The sequence below is a fragment of the Hippoglossus hippoglossus genome, chromosome 15 (genome assembly GCF_009819705.1).
Source record: "Hippoglossus hippoglossus isolate fHipHip1 chromosome 15, fHipHip1.pri, whole genome shotgun sequence".
NCBI lineage: Eukaryota > Metazoa > Chordata > Actinopteri > Pleuronectiformes > Pleuronectidae > Hippoglossus > Hippoglossus hippoglossus.
The window spans coordinates 2400901-2425799 of record NC_047165.1 but is presented as its reverse complement, the minus strand read 5'-3'; the positions used below and the strand labels follow the sequence as shown (position 1 = coordinate 2425799).

The 24899-nt window shown below is 41.9% G+C and overlaps 1 protein-coding gene and 2 long non-coding RNA genes across 6 annotated transcripts in view; all 3 read left to right on the top strand.

The window, feature by feature from the left end:
* The window catches only part of bean1 (brain expressed, associated with NEDD4, 1), a 30592-nt gene extending 13575 nt beyond the window's left edge, over positions 1-17017 (top strand). For both annotated transcript variants that reach the window (XM_034609297.1, XM_034609298.1), the window contains 3 exons: positions 10355-10558; positions 11202-11340; positions 16435-17017. In XM_034609297.1, the coding sequence (XP_034465188.1) occupies positions 10355-10558; positions 11202-11340; positions 16435-16819 (728 nt within the window). In that variant the 3' untranslated portion in view covers positions 16820-17017. The remainder of the gene's footprint in view (positions 1-10354; positions 10559-11201; positions 11341-16434) is intronic.
* Positions 17018-21883: 4866 nt separating this feature from the next.
* LOC117775818 lies at positions 21884-24394 on the top strand. 3 transcript variants are annotated; one of them, XR_004616341.1, is made up of 4 exons: positions 21884-21988; positions 23374-23461; positions 23608-23694; positions 24301-24394. It is a non-coding gene; the product is annotated as an uncharacterized LOC117775818 (long non-coding RNA). The 3 variants fall into 3 exon arrangements; XR_004616339.1 differs by having other exon boundaries at positions 21919-22018; XR_004616340.1 differs by lacking the exon at positions 21884-21988 and adding an exon at positions 23200-23277.
* On the top strand, positions 22124-22478 carry LOC117775820. Its single transcript, XR_004616342.1, has 2 exons — positions 22124-22202; positions 22365-22478. It is a non-coding gene; the product is annotated as an uncharacterized LOC117775820 (long non-coding RNA).
* Positions 24395-24899: the final 505 nt, after the last annotated feature.

The following is a 24899-nucleotide window of genomic DNA, read 5'->3' as shown; positions in this document are numbered from 1 at the left end:
TTTCCTGTCTAACGCTCACTGGACAAACGTATTCTTATATATACTATATATATTAAATATACTATTTACTACTGAGGAAAGTATGAAACAGATCATAGACGTTAGGAAATGTCTCTTTTTGAGTTTTGCTTCTTTATTAAATCACAATTTGACCGACAACTCCCACATATTTTATAATGTTTGTATAATAACTATGTTGCTGTCATTGTGCATACTGTGAAAACAATATAGTGTAAGAGAAATATTATGTGATGCAAATGTGGGGAAACAGTTTCAGTCTTTCTACCTGCAGAGGTCCTGATGTCGGCCATTGTTCCAACATGTATTCTGCTATTTTTATAGACGATAACAGACAAAGTAGCTGAATTTCAGTTTTCACGTCTGGAGTTGTGTTGTTTTTCTCTTGTCTGGTTGTTGTTCGGTTCGAGTGAACACGGAGAAACAAAGTGAGCCACAAGGGACGAGCAGATCGCTGAATGTGACCCCTGTCAATCAGGAAACACTGTCCTCAACAGGCGGATTCTACCTTAGAGGCTGTGAAACAACGATTCTCGTAAAAAAACATCTTCACCCTCACCGCTCAGTGTCAAACCTTAATCCTAATGAAACTTCAAGGGACTGTTTTGAGGAAGTAAAAGCCTCCTTTACATCGCCGCAGATTGATTCAAGGCAGCCGTCTGTGTGCACGAGGAAATCAATATGATGATGCGGCTGTTACATCATCTCTGACACAGGGGTGGACGTCGAGTCTTGACCTTCCAGAATATCCATCCAGCAACTCACAGGTCCAATGAAGGCACTACAGGAAAAGAATTACATCTTTTATTCGGATATCATTTTATGTTATTGTTGTTTTATTGTGGAGAAATACTAGCTTAAGCATAAACCCCCATTTCTTCCATGTTTTCTATGAGGTGAAGGAAGGGGGGGGGGAGCGTGAGGGAGGACGAGTGTTGTGTTGTGACTTGTGAGGTGACAGGAAAATAGTCCCATCGCCACAAACACATCTGAGCTTCACGCTCTGCGCTGAAAGAAAGTAATCACAGCTTATTTCCTAAATTTCACCAGATGGCCTCAGTGGACACGGTCAAGTGTGTGTGTGTGTGTGTGTGTGTGTGTGTGTGTGTGTGTGTGTGTGTGTGTGCGTGCGTGTGTGTCTTCTGCAGTGTCCACGTCTTGATTGACCAATCATAGCTGGATTTAAAGCGCTGCCTGACCATTTGGAGTTGAATCTTCGAGGCTTCATTCCTTTCATTCGCATTCCGAGTTTCTTGCGCTTTGACCAATCACAAGTCGATCTGCAGCGTTTATTGAGCAATCGAGACGGATTTACGGAGATCACTGGCCAATCACAGGTGGATATACCGCAGTCATTGCTGGGATTTATATCCAGTTTGTGGACTGCACCACAGAGATGAGAGTTTGTGTGGTTCTATATTTAACAATGGAGAATTTTTTATTTATATGGTTATTTCTGTATCACTGCATTGACACCAGGTGAAACCTTCCAGGCCTCGAATGAACCTGCTAATTAAAACATCTCTGTTCATTCTGCCTGTCAAACCAACAGCTACAAGACGAGTTTAACAACATTTCACTACGAACCTTTGGGAACAAATGTTTCTCTGCAGCATCAGCGTCAGTTTCCAAATTTTCAATCCACAACACACTCTCATATTCTAGGTAAAATCTTACTTTGACTCTTTTGCCTCTTGAATGAGAAGATGAATCAAAACGTGTTGTTTGATTGTTTAGTGTTTAGTGGAGCTCTGCACAAACAGCAATGCACAAATGAATGAGAGAGGAATCTAATCATAAATTATCTCTTATGTTTAAAGGTTCAGTGTGTAAGATTTAGGTGAAAGGATCTATTGGCAGAAATTTAATATAAAATAATCCTAGTGATGTTTTAACTGGTGTTTCTCATCTAAATTGTACGGATTGTTGTTTTATTTACCCTAGAATGAGCCTTTATATTTAAATACTTTATCTTGAAATACTTTTCTACTACTAATACTACTCAACGGAACCTGTATAGATGTGGATTCAAGTCCGAACAGAGTTTAACTCTTATTTATCCCTTATGTGTTCCTCTATCTTCATCGCACTTGCTGACAAAGCAGAGAACACAACCACAATGATGTCATGCGATAGAATGACATTGCACTGAAAACCTAATTCCTCTGAATCCTAATTCCTGCATGTCACACGCGGCGCCGGAATCAGAATTAGGTCCGATTGGCGGGTCGGACGTTTACTGGAGATAAACGGCCCAAACGAGTGTTACCGCAGCGACGAGGGGCCGGGGGTGGGAACGAGTGAGAAAAGAGGTGTATATAAACGACAGGGAAGGCAGGAATGTGGGCCAGCAGGTTGTGATAATCTGTCTCTCTGCCGTCCATCCCACATGGGAGAGAGAGAGAGAGAGAGAGAGGGAGAGAGAGAGAGAGAGAGAGAGAGGGAGAGAGAGAGCGAGAGAGAACCAGAGTGAGAGAAAAAGAGAGAGAGAGAGAGAGAGAGAGAGATTAAGGGGATGTGTGATGTATTCTGACCCATATTCACACACTGATGTTTTGTGACCCACATACAACCTCATCTAAAGACACATCCTAATTTAACAGTGATACGTGTGTGAGTGATGTGTTCATGCATGTGTTCTGTGGGAGGACGTGAGGACGGGAGGACGTGAGGACGTGAGGACGTGAGGACGGGTTCACCTACTTAGCAGACAGAGGTTTTACTGTCAGGTGATTCTCGTTCTCTCGGTGGATTCAGCAGAACACATTTTTAAATCTACATTGTGACATTAATTTATTCACACCCACAGAGTCGAGGTCATCTCGGGGTCATTTGGGGTCCGTGTTTGTTGTTCTTCTTCTTCTTTGTTCGGTTTATTCGCGGTTGGCAACCAACATCAAGGTGCATCACTGCCATCTGTGTTGGTGCAATGTTCCTGGAGGTGCTGCGATACCAGGTGGACGCGTGGAGAGGACGGAGCGACTTCCATCTACTTGTGCTGTATCTTTGCATACTTTCAGTTATGGATTTTAAAGTTTCGTACCTTGTTTGTCTCTTGCGTAATTTACTTATTGTGCTGTTTAGCGCTGCTGTCATTGTCTGTGTTCAATTATTTCAGTCTCTGTGCTCCAAACTCTCCTTCATCTTCATCTTTGCGGTCAAATTATGTCTCTTTGCAGTCGCCTTATGTCTATTTGGTTGCTATATTTCTCTTTGCGGCAGCTTTTGGTCTCCCTTTGGTCGCTTTATGACTTTTTGCGGTCACTTTGTGTCTCTTTGTGTCTCTTTGTGTCTCTTTGCGGTCGCTTTGTATGTGATAACTGTCCGTCAACATCAATCACCACCTTTCATTTAAATAAACAGCAGAGTGTTTTTTTCCGCCTGCAGTCAGCAAAGTGTGTGACTCATCCCGACCTCGTACTCACTGGATTTATACCACTGCACCTGTCAGTCATCCTGATGTGTTGTCAACCTTGAAACAGCATCAGGCCTGAGGAGGGGGGGGGGATTCAGTGTGTGTGTGTGTGTGTGTGTGTGTGTGTGTGTGTGTGTGTGTATACAGATTCTACAGTACTCGCAGGAAAAGAAGAAATCAGAGAACACATCTGCATGTCAAGAATTTTACTTCTGTCACTTTTGTTTTACTTTGGTTTTGCAGTATTATTGTGTTGTTGCTGCTCACAGTGAATGAGCCTTTACACAGGGGATAGTAACTTAATACAAACCTACTGTATTCATGCCTTCTCAGCAAATCTGCCAGTCAGGTCTGCTAGTTGAAGCATTGTTGTTATAAATCGATTTTCTCATCAATAACGTAAATCATCAGAGAATCTAAACCAGTTTAAAGTTTTAATCAAAGACTAAAGACTCTTCCTCTCTGTTTGTTTAGTAAGGGAGTTTATAATTTCCGTGACATCATCCCGGCTGGTTCCACCCTGCTAATACCAGGGTGTCCTCCGTCTGGGTTCAACCACACGAAAGTCGTTGCTATTGGTTAAAGCTTTGACCAAAGTTGAGCTGCACAAGAAGCATTTGACGCACAATGGAATGTTGTAATTGTCCCTTTGGGCGAGGACGTGGCTCAGGGAGCAGCTCCAGCCACCAGGGGGGGTAAAAAGCGTGATAGCGTAAGCTGATGACTCCCAAGGTTAGAAGGCAGCAGAGAGAGCTGCCACGAGGTCACACACACCAGGAGACTGACACATGACACCTATGAAGCTGGACAATTTATATTTAATGAATATGATTCATGGTTTTTGTTTTGAGTTTAATAAATCATGTTAGAAGTGAATGGCTGCTGTCGGGAGGGACTTGACACGGTCCCCCCGTTTGTACAGAATGGAAATGAACGGAAGGTGAAGGTTCACCGCGGCCACATGTACGTACGGCCGACATTTCCTACACACGCTGGAAGGGTTTGACCAATCACAACAGAGTGGACCAGCAACCCAATCAGAGCAGGCTGGGCTTTATCGGGAGGGGGGGGCCTTAAAGAGACAGGAGCTAAAATCAAATGTTTTGAGACAGAGGCTGAAAAGAGGAGCAGCAGCATCGGACACTATGAGGAAATAAAGTTTTCTGAACATGTAAATCTTTTCAAGTAATACTATTTAGAATTATGAACCTGGATATGAGCAGAATATGTCTCCAGCACTGCTCTAAAGTCCTGCCGTGACTTTACTCTTTACATAACAAGAGGACATTTAATTTTGGTGCGAGGGATTTTATTCTTCTGACTTCAGGTCCTCCTCTTTTTCTCTTTCATCCTCTCCTCCTCTTCCTGCTTCAGTGGTAATTCAACATGATTGTTTAATGGCCAGTGTCCTGCCTCCTGCAGCACTGAAGCCCTCCTGGCGTCTGTTCAATACGACAACAGGGAATATCAGAGTGGAGCAGGGAGAGAGGGAGAGAGAGAGAGAGAGAGAGAGAGAGAGAGAGAGAGAGAGAGAGACAGGAGGGACGTGCATGTGAGAGGCTGGTGTCCTCTGACCAGGCTGTAGGAAGGAGGAGGGGTTTTCCAGCACGATGCACAAGTGAAGAGATCAGATCTGTCACTTTCTGTCACAGCCACAATGACAACTGCAAATTAAGATGCAACGTCAATTTAATACCTGAGCTTTAGTGTTGATACTAAAACGTCTTAGTTAATGTTGGACGCAGCACAAACTGGAAACTGGAATCATTCTCTTCTCTTTCAGTGTAAAGCAACGTGCTCGTGCAGAAGCTGCTCACCTCCCGACACCTATGCTCGGTTTTCCTCCATGTTTCACTTGAGTCTTTCTGAAAGCGATATATTTTTAGCGCCGGGACCGCTCACGTGTCGGCAAAGGAGGCACAACATTGTTTCTGCAAGCAGTGGAATATCTGTGGCCTCCCCAGAGGTTCTCAGACTGGAGGTCATCCCGCTGCCGATGCTGAACACACGCTAAAAAAAAAATATGTGCATGTAGGGAACAGAGGGTATTTTCTCACGGACGCACTCGGATCAAGGCTTTAAATATTCAGTCGTGTTGAGCTGTCATTTGATAACTTGTTGGCAACTTGCAAAAGAAAATAAGGAAAGACATTTTTATTTTAAGTAAGAGAAAACTTGTCTCTAGTCTTGGGACATCCTGCAGGCTCACATCTCGATAAGTATCTAAACTAAAAATCCCCAACGCAATGTTGTAATGCTACAATAATGACATCGGCTGAGAGGTTAATTCGAGCCTGATGTGCTAGTTGAAGCAAATCCAGCTGCAGTCGCTGTGTGAGGATGGTTTTTCATCCTGTGGTGATAAACAGTGAGAATCTGTCGTGAATCAGGAGAGAGAGAGAGAGAAGAGCCAGGTCCCAGCGGTGTCCTCACACGTCCCCATATGAAAACTCTGCAGTGCAACACATTAAATCATCTCAGATCCGTCAAACCATCGACCAAACTCGGAGGAAACTACAGATGATGCTCGGTGCCAGTTTTGGATGAAGAGACAAAGCGGCTCAGTTTGATTCATGACCTTCTGATCCAATAAGTCGGACCCCAGGACCGAGGCCTCGCTTCAAATGGAATCCTAACATCCAATTAACCAATTAGAGAGCAAAGTAAGATGCTGAGAGGAAACATTTGACTCTATGTAAAATGAGATGATGCTGGTTTGTTAGCATCTTGCTGAGAAAGTATCTCTTGCAGATGATCACAAGGACAAAGGAAGGGAAAACAGCTGGAAAATATTTCAAAATAAAACAGGAAATGGAGGACTCACGCATCCAAAACACAAGAAAAACAAGGAAGAAGAAAAATCAAAAGCTCAAAAAATGTTCTTTCATGGTTTAATGGAGCTTAGAGCTCAGAGTCCACAGTGTATTTACCCTGCAGCCTGTTTTGTGGAAAGTGTGGGCAGTTGAGTTTGTTGTCGTCCCGTATCGAACGTCCTGCCACGAGCTCTTTCTGCCCGGATGTACAGTCGTCCGTGCCTATGGTATATTTCATATTGAGGAGAAGGTGGTTGTAACTCATAATGACAAGCTGTCAGATGGAATCAGAGTGGCTGCCTGATGCTGCTGTATAATGTATGCAGCTAATGCACAAAGTGATGCGGCGAATGCAGCAGCAGTCGATATCACAGGCTCTTAACCTTTACAGCTTGTGACACCCAAAAATAAATGACTGGATTAACACACACACACACACAGACACACACACAGAGATAGACACACAGCACCTACATGTTGACCTTTAACCCCAAGTGAGTGACCCTAAATACTGCAGAAGTAAAACACCTAACTGTTTGAATCTTGTGGCTGATCAGTGTTTTACGACTCTTCACAAACTGCTCCTGTCGAATCCCTGGAGCTTTTCTCCTCCCACATTCTTCTTCCAGGTGCTTTGTGTTCTTCTAATTACATTAGCTGCAGTATATTATTTTCTGTGATTACTTAAGTCGTCTCTCAGGGGAAAACGCTACGAGCAGACCCCCCCGATAGCTCTGCAGCCAAACATGCAGGCCCTCCACTCAGTTATAATACATTTTTTTTTAAATAGCATTGATTCTTTCTAAACTTCTGCTTCAATGGTCATGTGGATAGTCCCACGTGTGCATGGGATATAATTTGTAAAGTGTCTCGGTTTAGTTGATGCCTCAGATCCCTAGAAACGCTCCAGATGTGCAGTGATCTGACGTGTTCCTCGTTACATCTGTCAGCTGAGACGTTTGTAAAGAGCTGATTCTGACGTCAGAGTTCTGCCGTCGTTACAGTTAAAAAACTTATAAAAATAACAAAAGCAGAAAACGTGAATCTCTCGCTCATTATTAAAAGACGGTGAATACGTGTCGGGTCAACACGGAGCTGAGGGCTGGTGTCAGCAGCAGGATTATGAACTGCTCTGTTGTATCGCACCACAGTATATAGTGTAGGAGGGGGGGGGGGGTGCATATTCAACAGTAAGCCTTAGTGACAAGCTGTCACAGTGAATTACCACTGTGGCTGTTTCATTATATATGAACATACAGTTAACCATATATATACGCTCTCACCCACAGCGATGATCGAGTGTTGTATAGAGGACGCTGTGTGTTTCTCATGCAAAAGACATGAACACTGCTGAAGCGCCTCTGAGCAAGAAGGAAACAAGCGATGTAGAAACGTCTTTTTTCTTGAAACCCAGAAGTTTTTGTGATTTTCGTTTGTTAAATAAATGTGAAAATACAGAGATATACACCTACAGAAAATATACAAGTATACGTGAAAGTGAAATTAACGTATATTTAATACTTTTAAACACAAAGTATTTATACTTATCAACCCTGATGGGAATCAAACCAGAGACTCCTGCCATTCCCACCCCAACCAGGCAGCTGTCCAGTTGCCTCAGGGTTTACCTAAGTTACATAATGAATGTTTACAAGGGACAATTTCATTAAGGCAAATAAAGATTTACGACATTCTATGACTCACAATGACTAAAGATTTATAGGTTTCTTGTTAATCTGCTTCTCTCTTCATTTTCACTGATTTACTTTATGGGATGGGTGTGTGGAGGTAATATTTTTACACTCGGAGACTTTCATGTAGACACACACACACATTTCTCTCTGCAGCTTCGTCCGCTCCCCTCGGGGTTTTGAAATGTAACACGATCATCACATAGACTCTCTCTCTCTCTCTCTCTCGTGGTCGTTCCTCTCCTCTCTCTCTCTCTCTCTCTCTCTCTCTCTCTCTCGTGGTCGTTCCTCTCCTCTCTCTCTCTCTTTCTCTCTCTCTCTCTCTCTCTCTCTCTCTCTCTCTCTCTCTCGTGGTCGTTCCTCTCCTCTCTCTCTCTCTCTATTCCCTAAATCCTCCTCCTCACGTTGAAGTGGAGAGAGCAAACAGGACAGGACCGATCATTTCTACAATAACACTGCATCCCCTGCAGTGTGTGTACTGGAAATTATAGGTTTAGCAGAATATAAAACCCCTTTGATAAAATAAAAGGTTTAAAACCCAGATATTGTGAATTATATCCTTGTAAAAGAAACTGAGAAAAAATTGAAGTTAAACCAAATTATCCTTTTATCGAAATTAGCATTAGTATCTCTCCAAATATTTTAACTCCACTGGTTTACAACCAAATTATATATTTCAAACTTCATATTCATCATCTGATGTTATTTTAATCCCTTTTTATTTTACACTGCATATGAAGGAAAGAAAACCTAAAATAAAAACAGGTTTTCCAGATGTTTTTACCATGAATGGAGGTAAAAGAGTCCACATCTGTCTTTGTTTTCAGTTAAATGTACATTATGAGACACTTAAATTCATATAACTGTGTCTTTTGAGTCTCTTGACAAATTGCATGATTTACAGATGTGTAATTTTGACCCAGACACGAGCTGCCTCCTTCGCCGCTTCTCTTTTTTCTCCTTCCGTCTTTTCACCGCACCGAATATAAAGCGGGAGAAACAATCAAGATTTCTCAATGATGTACACTCACAATATCTTTTTCATTTCACTCTTTGTGCTCCGCTATCGCTCACTTCTCATCTCTCTCCTCCCTGAATGTCTGCGTCTGTAATTCTGTTGTCTACAGTAATTTGGTTTCACACAGATTCCCGAGAAGAGGGAAATGTTCTCTCACCCCAAACGGTTCCCAGCAGACCTCCCTCCTCGCCCCGTGACGTCTCTCCCGCTCGCGCTCACTTCTTTTGTCTGCGCCCTCTCCCTCTGCTAACACGATTTTCTCTTCATTTCGCTCCTCATCTCTTCCTCATAAACTCCATTTCCCCTCGTTCTCTCCAAAGAGAACTCACGAGGAGATCTATTATTGTATAGATTTAAAATTCACATAAACGGTCTTTGTAATTAAGGGACACACACACACTCACACACTCTGTATAACTCAGTAGTAACACATTATGGATCTTTTTGAAATACATGATGCACTTTTTGTCACGTTAGCGATTCACCTCTCACCCACACAGAGATCACAAGTGGCAGCACGACATTTTTGTTTGTGGCACGAACAAAGCGAAAGAGAGAAAATGAACGACTGGGCTCAGATGTGTTGTGAACGCACAAACACAGATTCAGAGCGACGACGACACAGGGACGAGGAGGTCGGCCCGAGCAAACAGACAGATGAGACATTAAGCAGAACAGGAGAGGAGCAGGATCGTTCTGTAATCTAATGATGATGACGGCTGAGAGAGAGAGAGTGTGTGTGTGTGTGTGTGTGTTCGCTGTAGCTCTAATTGTCTGTCACACACTGAAATGGAATGAGTCCTCAGGGAGAGAGAGAGAGAGCTGGGAAGATGGGGAGAGAGCAGAAGAAGGAGGGAGTAAGATGTGAGCAGGTTAAGACAACGACCTCATGAGCTCTGACAATCGTTATAGATAAGATAAACAAAAGTGTTTTAATATGTTTCATCGTTTGCTTTTCGCAGCCCACAATTTCCCTCTTCAGTTCAGTTTAAGCAGCGACGCCTTCTCCAGCAGGTTTTCAGTGAAAAGGTTGTGATAAACCTGACAATTAATAACAAGAAGATGAATAAAGTTCAATGAAAAGGAGCTAAAGAGACAGATTTGTTCCTCAGTAGTTGGTGGAAACCAAAACTGAGCTGCGAAGAGATGAATGGACAAATTGTTCTTTTTTTAAGCGTTTCTTTCCTCTGGTGTGTTTTATAGTTTTTTTTGTGAACGTAAAAGTTCTGCAAAGTAAAAAAACCTGAAGTATTTTCAGACAGAAACCTGAATATGAGCCGAATTTGTCTCCAAAACCCAAATCGATGCTAATTGCCTCACGTCTCCTCGATGTGTAAATACGTGGGTGTCCTCAGTTTGTGAGCTCGCTCCGTCTCTCTCCACCCCCCCCCCCCTGCAGTGAGCTCCAACCAGAGCCATGGGGAGTACCCAGACTGCCGCAGTGAGAGGGAGTCGGGAGGGGAGGCGTCTCTCCTGGTGTCTCCGCTGGTGGTGGCGGGGATCGTTATAGGTCTGGTCCTCTTCCTCTCCTGCATCACCATCATCGTCGGCAGCCTCCGCAAAGACAGTCGACTCCGCAACCCTCACCTGCGAGCTAGCTACGGTCAGTCTGGAGCTACACTCCGTCGTAGCTGTTTAATATAGTCACTGACAAATCCACCGATAAACTGATTTCCTTATTAGTAACAAGGTGAAATGTGTCTTTTAATGCAGAGTCAGCATTCCTTCATGAGGCACAAGAAAACTGGAAGTTTATGCAGCATTCAGACATATTAACAAACTGTATAAAGTCTATATAAACATGAAGATGTGCACAAAGTTGTTATGTTAGTTTCTAATTAGGTTTTGATCACTTCTTCCTTGGAATTATTATTCAAAAGGTAGAATGTATTTTTAAAGTATACAGAAAGTGAAGGTAACGCTTACTATGATCAAGATTCATGAAAGATTTCTAGATCATTTATGTGAGATATTTCTTAATCTGCACATTTTTGTTGCTCAGGTTTTCCTGAATTTGACCTCAACCACAGCTTCCTGCATTAAACCTGCTTCTAAAGTCTTCAGCAGGTTTTCAGTTTCCTAAGAGACGTAGATATTTGAAAGAACAAAGCTAATAATAAACTATAAATGCTTCCAGGACTTAAAATGGATTAAAAAGAAACCAAACAAACCAAAATAACTACCTGACAACAAATGGCATGCATCACACGCCCCCAGGTGATTATGGTCTGTCTCTGTTTCTGCAGGGCCAGATGGTTTCTCTTACGGAGGTTCGGTGGGAGAACTGAGGTCGACCTGCTTGGAAGACTTCCCTCCTGGTTTGGACTTCGACTCGTACAGAGAGACGCTGTCGCAGGTCAACATTTACCCGGACTCACCTCCACGGTAAGAGCTCGTCTGGAATGAAGATTTATTCAGGAATCATAAAGGAAAGTTTTGACAGACATCTATTCACTCTCTTGTTGAGAGTTCATTCTCATGTTTGTAGTTTATATAAGATACTATCGTCTATCACGTAAGGTTAACACACAGATTCAGAATTTTTTTTTTTTTATGTTTGATTTCTTTATTCAAACAAATTGCTGTTTCCCTCTTTATCCAGTTTTTATGCTGAGCTGAGTTTTGGCAAATTTGAAAAACTTTCTTTCTTTTGCATTTTACTGTGTTTTTGGTGCCAAACATTTTTTTAAACGTGTTTTTTTAAATCTTTTCATCATCCACCACATGCTTCAGTGTGTTGGTAAAATAAGTCAATGAAGTCAAATGTCAAATGTTAAAATATAAGTGACAGTTCAGTCCGAGTCCCCCACTGTTCTCTGTGCATGTGGTTGGAACCTCCTTCTGTGGTTATTCATTCATTTGAGAGCAGCCGCACGTTTGATGCCCTTTGTGTGTGTGTGTGTCTGTGTGTCTGTGTGTGTGTGTGTGTTTGTGCGTTGGAGGAAGCGAGAGAGAGAATGAGAGAAAGAAAGCACTTGCTAAAGGCCAATGTCATGGTGTTTTTGATCTAAATGTCAACTGGTCTAATTGGCAACTTTAATAATTCACATGCATCCCTCACCTGCAGTGTGTGTGTGTGTGTGTGTGTGTGTGTGTGTGTGTGTGTGTGTGTGTGTGTACATGCTTCAGTCTTTTCCTTGTTTTGCCGTATAAAAACGTCACCTCAATTGATCGACCGGAGGTTGGATCATATTTTATCTTTTCACACTTTGAACTCAACATGATGGTTTTAAGATGTTTTGGTATTTGGAGCATCCACCGATTCCTTCAGCGTATTTTTACCCCTTAGTAAATTCCCATTTAAAAGCTTTCTTATATCGATGAACCCCAATAGTCCCCCTGGATAATTAAAGGTTTATGTGATGACCAATATTCTAAATTATTTCAACTTAGTTCCTGAGAAGTTTTTTCCCCTCCACCAGTTTGTTTACGGCAGATGGCTCCAACTGCTGTGGTGAGTTTGAGCTTCAGCCACGGGAAAGAGTTCAGTCAGAGGCAGCGAGCAAACTTACAACCGCCTCATCGGTGCAAGTGGTAACAGAACAGTTGATTCATTTGTATTCAGAGTGACTCAGTTTAACACCAAACGCTTTCATCAGGTTTAGAGTCTCCGTCAGTTGTTCTCTCACAGACGGATGCACCAAAGCTTCTAAATGCTTTAAATTCAGATTTCCAACTGAAATGCGAAGGAAATTTTGACAATTTTCTTAAAAATCAGCAAACAAAATGTGAGTTTATGTTTGTTTTAATCCACAACAGTTTTATATACAGTCTATGAGCATAACTAACTGACAGTGTGATTGATTTTCTTGTTCTTGTTTCATGTTATTGTAGTTTAAATGTTCTGAGGTCTCAGCGGATATGTGTGTTTTAGAAATCTGGACTCATCTTGATTCCCAGTGGGTCACACAGTTCAACATAATTCATGAAACATGAATTATGTTGAACGTGAGGCCGAGGGTCTGTGATCTGGGGACGGAACCAAAGCTCCCGTCAGGTCCTTGCTGCTCGGTGCTCAGGGGCCAGGGAGATGTTCCCATCTGCGATCACAGCTACCACCGGACTTCTGATGAATCCATGAATCAACATGCTGATGAGCAGGACAGACACACAAACGCACTGTTTGTTCACAGCAGTAAAAACAAGAGCGTAGGAACTGTAAACAGCGTTACGACAAGGAGAGAGGAGGAATAAGAAAAGGAAAGGAAAGGAAAGAAGGAGATGAGGATGAGGGAAGGAGGGGAGCTAGCGATCTACGTCAGAGCTCTGGCAGGAAACCACAGTGTTCTGGACAGCCTGTGTGAGAGTCTTTGGCCCGGAGTGTGGGACGGCATCCAACACAAACACACACACTCACATACGGGCCCACAATACATACATACAAATCACCTATTGTGTTTAACATAATGCTGGCGAGTGGTTTGGTGTCCTGTCAGCAAGCAGGTCGTCGAACATCCTGCAGAGTGTGTGTGTGTGTGTGTGTGCGTGTGTGTGTGTGTGTGTGTGTGTGTGTGTGTGTGGGCCACAGATGGTTGAGGGGAAACTCAGAGAACTCAGATCAACAACTCACCTACTGAGACTGTGAATGTTACACTTCCGACACCGACAAACACACATACACACACACACACACATACACGGACACACACTCTCTCTGTGAAGAACTCACACTCGCGGATCAGCAGCTCACCTGCGGAGACTGAAAGCTTCTGCTTCCTCTCAGGGAGAAGCTGCACGGGCAAGCTTTGACAAACACACACACACACACACACACACACACACACACACACACACACACACTCACTCACTCTTCCTTTATTAGAATATAAGTGCACAAAGTTTAGGAAAATGTGTAGATTGTAGAGTTTCCGACAACTAAAATGGCGCCGGTGGAGGTTGTGATAATTCCTGTACTTCCTGTCCCATGGTCGTTTCGCATAAACAACCAATATATGTTTTTTTTTTACATTTAATCTTCATGAGAGGCCACATCTCGTCAACGCTATGACATCACATTAGCTCTGGAGGAAGGATAACGTGGGGAAAGCGAGGATCAGCTCCTCACAGCACACGTGACAGTGACGGATGGAGAAGCTGAGAGCGGCGATGGAAGCTCAATAATCGAAATGTCAACAGCAACACTGATCTCTTCCGGCCACTTGTTGTCCTGTCGTCCGGCAGAATGACAGTAATGTTGCCGTAGACAGGCGGTGCTGAGAGACGGGGAAATGACAGATTTACAGAACAAGGACACAGACACAGGGAACACGAGGAACCAGTCGTCAGCTGATCCGGTCGAACCTCGTCTAAAACTTTCTTTTCAAAGGTTATAGAGTCAAAATGGAGAATTCATGCTGGGAGATGATTAAAGCTGAGAAATCAAATCAGCTTTAGTACGAGCCACACACACACACACACACACACACACACCTGTGAATGCAGCATCTATATGGTTCTTACTCCACAGGCGAGTAGGCGAGAGAGCAGGGACATGCCAGCTTTACACACACACACACACACACACAGACACACACACACAGACACACACACACACACAGAGGACCATATGCTGCAGCTAGAGTTGTTCATCTTTGTCGAGCGTCACAACCAAAGCATGAACACAAGCCAGAGGTCCTCCTGGACTGACCTGTGTGTATCGGACTTGTACTTACTCCCTCTCTGTTATAACCAAATATCCAGACAAGCACAAAAACTACTCCTGAGCCACAGCCGTCCACAACGTGTCCACAACGTGTCTCAAAGGGGACAAATTACTTTTAATCACCCACAACACGCTAATGCACACACACGTTTAGCAGAACACACAAGTTTTAAAAACCCATAACACATAATCCAGTGATGCGGTTCTGCAGGGGAGCGGGGGAACTTGCAAATCCTGAGAGACCAAAGACCCGGGGATTTGCAGTGTGTGACAACACCTCTGCAACACCCTCGTCTCCAATTTTCACCTCGACGCGTATCAGCTGTGTGTAGCTGCCCACCCCCGATCGTTTGGTCGCTGTGGAGGTGTGTGTGACATAAACCCCCTTATGTCACAAATATGAGTCCCTTTAACATGCCTGACTTTATTCTCTGAGAAATCCAGGAAAATGTTGAAAAATGTGGGTTAAAGTGATTTGGCTTCACTGTTGATAATGATAATTGCTTAATGATTAATTGAAACATTTCATTAAATTAACGGGTTAAAGAACATACACTGAATTATACTGTAGTACTGACGGACAGGGTCACATTTCAAGAACTATATCGTTCCCTTTTAACATTGTTTGCAGTGTGTGTGTGCATGTGCGTGTGTGTGTGTGTGTGTGTGATGACGAGCAGCGGACATTAGATCATTCTGACTGAGCCTCGTCCTCAGTTCAAGGCAAAAATAGATTCCCCTCCCCTGCCTCCCCTCGTCTCTCCCATCTCTCTCCCACATGCAAACTTAACAATAAACTACACACACACACACACACACATTCAAACTCTTACATAGCTTTAAAAAGCATGAGCACACGCACTCACACAGGGTGGTGAAGGAGATGGAGAGAGTGCACATGAAAAATATGACGTAAGAGAAGTAATGGAAGAAGGGGCAACACCTCACCTCATCACACACGCACACACACACACACACACACACACACAAAACACACACTCTTGCAGCACCAGTATGATATAGTTAACCACTGCTCTGATTGAGTTACTCTTGATTTTCTGCTTCCTGTGCTGCTATCATCATCCACTATTAGCTCCACACACACACACACACACACACACGGACACACACACTGTCAGTTTATAATTCAGTTTTTTATTTGATTTCATGTTCTCTATATATATTCTCTCGCTCCTCTCTGCTGGAGGAGTTCATCAGGGAAGCATGTTGGGACTCTGCCAAAACAGCAGGAAGGAGGACGAAGGCTGTGTGTGTGTGTGTGTGTGTGCGTGTGTTACTGTAGGTTAGAATCTGTGTTGATGGCGATGCATGTGTTATATTTAAAACAGACAGTATCTCACGTTTGGCATATTCCTGTAGTAATGTTTGAAATATATGCAGATGCAGCAGATGTGGCTGGATTGGTAAATGCTGCCTTCAAATTGATCCATGCAAGTAAAGTGTGTCATATTATAAGATCAACCAAATACGACTTAAAGCAGTAAATCAACTAAAACCTGAAAACTCAGGCGAACAGACAAGACACATGAAGGGAGCCTGAACAGAGACAAAGAGACAAACTGACGAAGACGAAGAGAAACACAGAGACTTTATGAGGAGGAAGGTTCATGGACAACAGGTGAAACACGTTAGAAACAGGTGCAGACAATCACAAGGGCGGGAAACGAGACAGGAAGTAAAGCTGGAGAACCACACAAGGAAAGAAGCTTCACAATAAAACAGGAAACAGGACCTCAAAGTGCATTCATATTGAATTCATGACACTAACGGTTTCATTTTTGTTTTCATTTCTCTAGTTACGACGAGTGCGTCGGCCCGGGTTTGACTCACATCTACATCCCCACAGATGACCCTCCTCCTTACTCCCTGTTCGACCCCTGCCAGCGAGGGCCGGAGCAGGAGGAGCAGCCCGGCCGCACCAGCCCGGCTCCTTCTCCGCACTGGGGAGAGACCTCAGCCAGCGCGGGCTGGTTCTCCCCCTCCCACTACCCGCTGGGACTGCAGGAGCATCAACACATCGCATCCATCTCCTTCCCCCCGGAGGCAGCGCCGCCTTATGAGTCCGTGCTGGCCGAGCAGGGACGCCCCCTCCCTCTCATGCCATGTGACCTTTATAAACACCAGTCACACAGGGGGGACGACGGCGGCTCCCAGCAACCGGAGGCGAGCCACATCTTGTAGGACGCTTGATTTGTTTCTTTCACCTGCGCTGGTGCTTGTCCCCGGTTGAAGAAAACAACACCTGTGGTGTGAGGCACAAAATGGCGGTTGCAGGAGCAGCTGTGACACCAAACGATGGACACTAATGAGATGCACACATCTGCCACACAGTTGCTAACACCTGATGAGCGTCAGCGTCTCAGGGGACGGACACTCAGCCGGGACGCCAGTCTTCAACCTGCAGTTTGTTTCTGGACTCACATCTTATTGTGTTAAACTTTCTGAAACGACTCAAACTTCACCCCAGTGACGCTGTTTTGGACAATTACTCCATCTGGTTGTATCACTATTGTGTAGTTCCTAGTTTGTTTGTTTTTACGATAGAGTATATAAGGGCCACGTTGAAGAAAAGAGAGCTGGAGATTTGGAGAATAAAGTCGTAGTATTATGAGAATAGAGTTTTAACATAACGAGAAAAAAAGCAATATTATTATGAGAAAAATTCCTTGCTACTTATCTCCTAAAATAAATAAAAATTTCTTGACTTGGTTACTGATAAAATTCTAACTTTTTCCTCGTAACAATGCTACTTTATTCTTGTAAAATTAGAACCTTATTTTCCTAATATAATGATATATATTTCTTCCTAATATTTCTTATCAGATACGACTTCATTCTTGCAATATTACGAGTTTCTCTTAAATTACGACTTTATTCTCGAAATCCCACATTTAGTTTTTTTCGACATGGTCAGATTTTTCTAAATTTTTGGACTGTTAAAGGTTTTTATTGTTATGATTATTAGAACAGTCACATGTCACGTTTGGATTTTAGGCTGAATTCCTTCTACGGAACATTTGAATCATCGTTCTGTGTAGATGAAAGTGAAGCTGACTTCGTAGAGTGTTCGTAGGAGAAAGAGTGTGAACAATGTCAGTGTGGTCAGTGTAGTTTAAGGTGTACATAAGCACACAGAGTTCCCCCCCCCGTCCTGTTTATTATGGTATGATCCTCACGTATCCGTATGATAATTGAACTGTGGTGATGTTTAGAGAAAAGCCTCTTTACACCGTCACTGTTTCCTCGTCTCTGTCGTGTTTAGAGGGTAAAAGTCGCATCTTTAGGAGATGAGAAATAATCCAAACTATTTCCCCAGTCAAAGGCTCTGGTTTAAATATCAGTGCTGTAACTGGACCCCCCCCCCCCCAGCAGCATAATGTAGCTCTGACCCTCCTCCCTGACGAGGCGTAGGGTTGATGCAGCACATGAAACTGTAGAGCTTAACGCACTGGTCACTGGAGAAGTGGAAGTTGATTGGACGAAGAAGCAGCTTTGCTAACAGCTGCAAAAGCAAAAATTAGCGCATGTCGGCGAAATGAATTAATCAGATGCAGAGAATAAGAATCGTTTGTTTTCTTGAGAAATTGATGAATTGTTTGATCTATAATATGAGTTAAGGGGGAGGAGCTGTTTGGCCTTTTGCTTGACTTATAATAACTTGAAAAATGAATTACATATTATTATGTAGAAACCATGGAAAGTGAATAAAGATGAAAAACACATTCTCACACTTGACCAATCAGGTTTCACCACGTTTTCATTAAAGCATTAAAATGACTAATTAAAACCAAACTTTGCGGAAACATTTGTAGGAGAAACTTTAATTGAACTCGTGGATCCATCTGCTAGCATGGGGGAGGTGGCGTTTACGACCTATTCTATAGGCAGCCACCAGGGGGCGATTGAGCTGTTTTGGCTTCACTTAAGCTGTGATGTCGTCCAGTCTTCGTTCAAAAGCAACAATTCTGTTTTGTCAATTTCATTGGAACGTACAAATTCTTGCCTGTCGAAAAACATTCAAATTGAGCAAAATTACGAAAACAGTGAAGAGGAACTTTTAGTTTCAGTGACGTGTTAGATGAGAGTTTAAATGTTTGTCTTTGACTCTCGAATCACAGCTTCTCGTCTCGTCTACGTTTCAACCTCACACTCTTCTTTTACTGAACATTTTTACGTTAACGATCCAGCATGACTTTGTATAAATTAATGTTTTGTCGGACACACTGGAGAAAGACGTAATCAGGGCAGAATCGAACGGAGCTGAAACCCCCCCACGGCTGTGTCACTTCGGAGTGAGCGGACGCAGAATGCCGAGGTTTCCCTGGAGACACTAAGACCTGTAGACAACATCACTCTTCATCACCAGTTATTGAAGCAGGAAGTCACTTTGAGCCTCAGCTTCAACAACGATGCAAATGTAACTTTAGAAGAACTCGTCCAGGTTGGTTTGTCCTGTGGTTTTTGTCGTTTGATTTGAATAATATTCCTCGTGCGACTCTGTTTTCGTGTTTAAAGATGTGCCTATTAGCCTCAGACTGTTAGCTTGGACCTTGTAGCCATAAATATAATAATCTCAATGCAATTAAAGCAGCGCTCTGCGCTGTCGTATGTTTGGTTGTGTCATCACGTGTTGGTTTTCTCACCTTTAACCATCGAACCCCTGTTGAATGAAGTTCGATGACAGATTTGATTGATTTGATCTCGACTGTTTCCAGCTGTTGATCGACCGTCAGCTTCCTCCTGTCGTCTTGTGGTCGAGTCCCCTGCACGATTCACAACCGTCGGTTTATCATCTCGTTTGTTTAACTGTCCGAGTCACGATGTCGTCAGTTCTAGTGTAAATGTCAATAATTGATTTGTTTGTATTGTGATGCATCAAAGATCTTTAGAATCACTCTTGCTCTGTTTTTCCTTTTCAGCCATGTCATCAATTCTGTATCTGTTTCTTTTGTTTCCTCCCTGCAGGATTCAGGGATTCTTTAAAATCCTCGTTGTAATGTTCACAAAAAAACTTTCAGCTCACTCAGTTCAAAATAAGAACAAACTTAAATTCATTTCTCCCACTGTAACTCTGTCTTGTACACATAACGGTTTTTAAGTAGTAGTACATTTAGTTGAACCCCAGGTTAATTTGTTAATTGATGATAAATCTTTCTGATAATTGACACGAGGTACGAATCACATGAAAATACCTCGTGTATATAACGCAGACAGGCAACGTGACAGTTCTGACTACATCTGCATACACGAGAGATTTAGTTTTATAGCATCGGCAAAAGTCCTGAGCAAATCATCCATAAGAGAAAATAGACAAAAAGCAGCAAAATACACGTAGAAACATGGACTTTTAGAAAGTGATAATTATAGTCGATTCAAACTAAACAGGTGATAAAGTCATTTCTAAAACATATATATACAAAACATATAAATAAGGAGCCATTGTTGAAGGATCAAGCTTTGGATTTTACTTTAAAACCTTAATACTGCATCAATGCCTCAGCGTATTTTAATTATATGATAACAAAACTATTTTATTAAGATTCAGTTTTTAGGTTGGCTACTTGGTTTAGAAGTACAAGTACAATTTGCACAAAAAATGTTTCAGACACAGAGTAAAAAGTAATTTTAAAAGGTTTTGTTTTTTTAGGGACGCAGAGACACAGACAGTTATATGAACATTTTATTTAAAGGTCCAGTGTGTAAGATTTAGGGCAAATTGATCTATTGGCAGATATTGAATATACAATAATCATCGTGTTTCATCAGAATTGTACAAATTGTTGTTTTCTTGACCCTAGAATGACCCTTTATGTTTAAAATACTTTATATTTACATCAGGAGCGGCTCCTCTCTACGGAGGCAGCCATGTTTTTTACAGAAGCCCAGACTGGACAAACTAAACCTTTTGAGTTTTTCTGACACCTGAAGCTACCACAGGTTCTCTCTCATGTTTGGAAGTGGAGGCTGCAACGTGCAACTCCACCACTAGATGTCACTAAATTCTACACACTGAACCTTTAAATGATATCATGAATACACACGATTTCCAAAACTCGTCCACACCAACTTCCAGTAACATCATTAAGTGTCATTAATGTATATGTTATTTATATCTATCTACACAGATTTCCATTTTGAAACATCTACATCTATAGACGTTTAGTTTTAGACAATAAACGCACCCTCTCCGTGTGTTTGTTTTACAATCCACTAGAGGGCGCTGCAGATGACCTTCATCTTCTTCGCGCACTTCTTTACTACACGCGAGAGATTTAGAAGTGCGATCCTGGATACGATGAACTTTGTTTGTACGAGGTGCACAGTACGTTAAGGTTTTCTTAGAGTAGAGGAAACGTAGAATGTAAAGATCATCAGAGTCGTCAGTATTAATATGAATATTATGGTATTTGAGAACGAGCCTGATTCCTTTTCTCTGTGTTTTCCAGCACATCTGTCCCCACATCTGTTTTCAGCCGGAATAGCACTGTTCTGTATTCTCTCTACGTGAATAGTTTGTAATTGTCTGACATGAAAACACTCTGTATTTTTTCTTGCTCCTTTAAATTAGACATCAACCTTCATGTATATATATTAGGAACAGTGGTTACTGATGTTTTTTTTTAATGTTCTGTATTATTAAATATTTTTCTTCTGTAGAGAAGAGTGAATAAACCTGAGCTCGAATATCTCAATGGATGATTTTGACGCACGCACGCACGCACGCACACACACAAATGGTGATGTGGCAATCGACCTTGCCACGGGGCTCTCCCACACACAGCCAAAGACACACGCGTTGCTTTTACGCATCTTTATTAACGCACCAAACATAAACTGAAATCACACATAAGTCAGACTGGCTTTCCAGCTCAGTCAGGGCGTCTCTCCAGTCTCCGAGTCTCTGAGTTCCTCCTGGGTTCGTCCTGAGGCAGCGCCGACGCTGCCTTTTAAGCATGAGGACCAATCAGCTAACAGCTCTCACCTGCGCTGATTGATCCTCTATGAGCAGGTGAGGGTGCTCTCCCAGCCCCCTCACCTCCACAGGTGACTATGGGACAAATACCTCACCCTGTCAGAGAAGCAGGTGAGTAGCACATGTCTCTCGACAGGACAGGTGGTGAAGGAATGTAATAACAATGACATAATAATACATTGAATCCAGTTCATTCACATACCTGCACAGTGAGTGTCTTTGGGACTCACCTTGTCTTGAAGTGAAGCCGGTGGATTGTTGACGTGCTTCAGACACACCCACGCACCCTGACTCCGCCTCCTCGCTACATAAGCAGTAGCCTCAGTGTTACAGACCCAGGTACAGACAAACTGCTGCTGCTGCGTTTAACAACCGAGGTGAACTGTCATTTAAGATCTCTTGCTCTGGTAATTAACAAGGAACTTTCATTCTTAAATAATAATAATAATAAGTTGACAGACGGGGGGGGGATTGCATTTACTGAAGCCTGAAGCCTGAATAAATCGAGTTTAAAGTTTCTGCAGAATAAACTGTTGATCAATCCTGACTTTGAAATGTGTTATTTTATTTGACTAAACTCAAACCTCATCAGTTTGTGTCCGATCCACTCAGATATGAAACAGTCAAGAAACCACAGTGTTATATTCTCAGTGTGGCACCAAACATCTGTTCCAGAGTTTAGTCTGAATCAATAAACCTGTACTTTTCTGTTAATATTATTTATTGACTAAATGTTTGACGTTTCTTTTGCAGGAGAAAACAGTTCCCAGGACTCAGACGAGAAATGACAGGAGAAAGAAACTGGGTTCGAAAACTTTCTGCCAGTTTGAAAAGAACTTAAATGAATAAAGATAATAAATAAATCCATGTCCCTGTGTTGATGTGGTTTTATTCTTCAAAATACCATTTCTGTGGTTACTTATATCAATATAAATATCACATTACATATCCTGTACACTGTCGTTAGTTCATCAAACACTGAAGAAATCAGAAAAAGGAACAATTTACTGAAAGTGTAACACAACCAGACAAATTTCAAGATAGTCTTTACAGTTTAATGAAGTAATATTTCTGTTTACTGCACTTTGTATGAATTTTATTGGTAAAAACTTTTGAAGACACTCTTAGAAGTATCTTAAAGTACTGCATACTGTACACGATTCTATACATTATGTTATAGTGTTTTCTGGAGACACACGGAAGATAAAACCAAAATATTTTAAAATAGCATTTTTCTCTCAGCACAGGTGGTGATGGAATGTAAAAAAACGACATAATAATACATCTTTATTTCCCTTCATTCTCAATCCTCATACGTACTTCAAATGCTATAAATTCAGAGATTAAATTAAAGCTCAAACCTCAAAGTTAAACCTCAATCTGCCGTCCAGCCAATGGAAACAGACTCACTGATGTTTTCTGTGTGTTTTGCATATGTCATGAATCCAGTTCATCCACATACCTGCACAGTGAGTATCTTTGGAACTCACCTTGTCTTGAAGTGAACCTGGTGGATTGTTAACGTGCTTCAGACACACCCACACACCCTGACTCCGCCTCCTCGCTACATAAGCAGTAGCCTCAGTGTTACAGACCCAGGTACAGACAACTGCTGCTGCTGCGTTGAACCACCGAGGTGAGCTGTCATTTAAGATCTCTTGCTCTGGTTATTAACAAGGAACTTTCATTTTTACATAATAATAATAAATTGACAGATGGGGGGGGGGATTGCATTTACTGAAGCCTGAGTTGTCTCCTGCAGAAAATGAGAACTAAGACCGTGATCCTGCTCATTGCCCTTGTGGTCCTGCTCAAAGTGGTTTCCAATGATGCTGGAGCAGACGATCAGGGTACATTGTGTGTGTGTGTGTGTGTGTGTGTGTGTGTGTGCGTGTGTGCGTGTGTGTGTGTGTGAACCCCTTACACACACTCAAACCTGCCTTATCAACCAAGATCTCTGGATGTGTCACTGACCTGTGTTGTTCCCTCTTTACAGTTATTCCAAACGACAGTTTCGAAAAAGAGTTTAATGAACATTCCAGTGATCGTGAGGAGGAGCCTAAAGCAGCTCCCAGCCTTGACGGTCAGACTTAGTCACACATGTGATTCACTTGTGATTAAAATCAAGTTCACACATTTCTGGAACCGGTTCTTCCCTCATCTTTCCTCCAAGTTTGGTGTAATATCGGTTTTGTATTTTTTGCGTAATCCTGCGAACAAATAAACTGAAACGGACACAGGTGAAAACATAACCTCCTTGGCAGAGTTATTCAAACAGCATATTTCCTGATGCAGGTTTTTCATGCATCACAGGAAAGATATGTGGTTGTAGTTTTTGCATAATTTCATACTAAACAAGTGCATTTAAAATATTAATTTGTTAGAAGGAAAAATAACGAGTTACTACAAAAAACTTTGATCAAAAATACAGCTAACAAATCGAGTTTAAAGTTTCTGCAGAATAAACTGTTGATCAATCCTGACTTTGAAATGTGTTATTTTATTTGACTAAACTCAAACCTCATCAGTTTGTGTCCGATCCACTCAGATATGAAACAGTCAAGAAACCACAGTGTTATATTCTCAGTGTGGCACCAAACATCTGTTCCAGAGTTTAGTCTGAATCAATAAACCTGTATTTTTCTGTTAATATTATTTATTGACTAAATGTTTGATGTTTCTTTTGCAGGAGAAAACAGTTCCCAGGACTCAGACGAGAAATGACAGGAGAAAGAAACTTTTTGAAAAGTTTCTGCCAGTTTGAAAAGAACTTAAATGAATAAAGACAATAAATAAATCCATGTCCCTGTGTTGACGTGTTTTTATTCTTCTGAATACCATTTCTGTGGTTACTCATATCAATATAAATATCACATTTCATATCATGTACGCAATGATTCTGCCGTTAGTTCATCAAACACTGAAGAAATCATCAGAAAAAGGAACAATTTACTGAAAGTGTAACACAACCAGACAAATATCTAGAAAGACTTTACAGTTTAATGAAGTAATATTTCTTTTTACTGCACTTTGTATGAATTTTATTGGTAAAAACTTTTGAAGACACTCTTAGAAGTACCTTAAAGTACTGCATACTGTACATGATTCTATACATTATAATGTTATAGGGTTTTCTGGAGACACACGGAAGATAAAGCCAAAATATTTTAAGATTAAAATTAAAACCCCCCAGGAAACACACAAATAAACTAGAATGGGTAGAAGTGCATATCTCTGATCTATTTATCTAACTTTATGGCTGTATATTGATACAAATCTCACAATTGT